The 1,929-nt window shown below is 36.5% G+C and overlaps 1 protein-coding gene across 1 annotated transcript; it reads right to left on the reverse strand.

Moving 5' to 3' along the window:
* Positions 1-373: 373 nt before the first annotated feature.
* On the reverse strand, positions 374-1,272 carry LOC120218973 (ethylene-responsive transcription factor WIN1-like). The gene is made up of 2 exons (XM_039215833.1): positions 1,026-1,272; positions 374-944 (listed from the first exon to the last, which is right to left on the reverse strand). The coding sequence occupies exons 1-2, from the start codon at positions 1,199-1,201 to the stop codon at positions 413-415; spliced, it is 708 nt and encodes a 235-aa protein (XP_039071764.1). The 5' UTR covers positions 1,202-1,272; the 3' UTR covers positions 374-412.
* Between the last annotated feature and the right edge of the window lie 657 nt (positions 1,273-1,929).

Below are 1,929 nucleotides of genomic sequence, written 5' to 3' on the forward strand. Positions count from 1 at the left end.
ATGTGTCCGTCTCTTTGAATCTATCCCTATAAAATCATTATTTTATTTCTAACATATTTTAAAAGTGACAGTCAATTAATATGTTGATGATTCTCCATGAATTTATATAGTAGTCCTTAACTAATAATATTTCCTAGTTTTTCTTAATTTGATATATCAACACATTTAACAGAATCACACGCATATTATTATATCCTATATACTATGAAGAAAGTGAAAAGTCGAGGAGATTCTTATGGAGAAAGCAAAAATTTATATGAGAAAATATTATTATATGAATCAATTATTACTATCTCACAGGCAATTATAAACTTAATCGACATCTTCTATATATATATAGCTGTAAACCTATAATTATAATCTATCACATACTTAAAAAATTCTTCATATATATATTATGATCTATTAGTAATTAAAGAAACAAGTTACCCTCCCCTTCTGGCACGCCAAACGAAGAACAGTTCCTATGAAGCAGCTCTTCTATCATTTGCAGTGCAATTCTCTCTTCGTCATCAATCTCTCCTCTAAGATCAGTAGTCTCTGTCAACCCTTGTGTTGTGGAAGGCAATGTTTTGTCAGAAACTTGAGCATGATTCCCTTTTCCAAGCTGGACAGTCATCACCCAGTTGGAGTCCGAGGTCTTCCCTGCCCGCTTTTGCCACACGCCGATGTGAGAATTCTCCGTGTCCAGCCTTAGACAAGTCATGGAAGGGGATGGCGCCTTGCTGCATTTTCTAAGCTTTGCATGGAGAAGCTCAGATAACTCATTCGGAGGTGATGAATGGGAAGAACTTTCAGTGCCTTGCTGGTGATCTCCAATTGGAGTTTGTGATGCGGGAAAGTTCGTTTTCGCATTCCTCCCACTCATTAAGATTGCAGCTTGATCATACGCTCGGGCTGCCTCTTCAGCTGTTTCAAATGTACCAAGCCATACTCTTCTCTTTCTGTAACAAAATATTATATATAAAAGATTCAAGAGTAATTGATGTTGAATACACCGAGAAAAGCTTATAGAATAGACTTACAGTAAAGGGTGGCGAATTTCAGAAACCCAGGAGCCCCATTGTCGCTGCCTTACACCTCTGAACTTCTTTGATTGCACCATAATTAGGAAACAGATAGATTGGTTTGAATCTGAAACAGGCAAGGAAAAAAACAGGTTCTCAGTCTCAGAGAAGAAAATCCACCAAGTACATGACATACATAAGAGCTGATCAGAGGATATATAGATGTTATCTTTTCTTTTTACTGACAAATATGAATTGTCGGCCAACTGAGAGGCGTGTAATTAACACGGTCACCTAAACCTTCATTAAAAACCTTGAGAACCCGCCAAGTAAATGACTGGGGCTTACCTTGCAAGGTACTCCGTCATCAACTGCTTCCATGCGATATATAGTTACGAAAACTACATTGATGGGACAGACCTTTTTTTTCATCCATGATACTCAACCAAAGATTTCTCTTTTTTAAAATGATCATTACTAAATATTAATGCTGATTAAAGAGTAACGAGAGATGATTATCCAAGCAAATTAATGATCCAGACAATGTAATAGTGGTAGTTAATAACCTTCACGTGGAGTTGAGCTAACTATTAATGTAGGCCAAGGTAACATGTGTCGGCATCAGCTGCTAGGGTAAATGTCCACTGATTAATTACCTTGTTTTTACAAGGGTTCTTAGTTCAAAGTTCAGAGAACTGAGAGAAGACCAAAAAAAAAAATTGCATGTGTATATATACGTAATGATTTGATAATAATAAGTTTGTCTTTTTTGAAGGTCAAAGACTTACCACTCACCAAGCAAGATAGATTAAGAATCGATGCACCGCCACGCACGATATTGGGGCATATATAATTTCAGACCTTATGCAAGACTCTCACCAAATGATGAGCTATCTTCTTAGAATTGTGGAAAGTCTTTATA

The sequence above is a fragment of the Hibiscus syriacus genome, unplaced genomic scaffold (genome assembly GCF_006381635.1).
Source record: "Hibiscus syriacus cultivar Baekdansim isolate YM2019G1 unplaced genomic scaffold, ASM638163v2 tig00110202_pilon, whole genome shotgun sequence".
NCBI lineage: Eukaryota > Viridiplantae > Streptophyta > Magnoliopsida > Malvales > Malvaceae > Hibiscus > Hibiscus syriacus.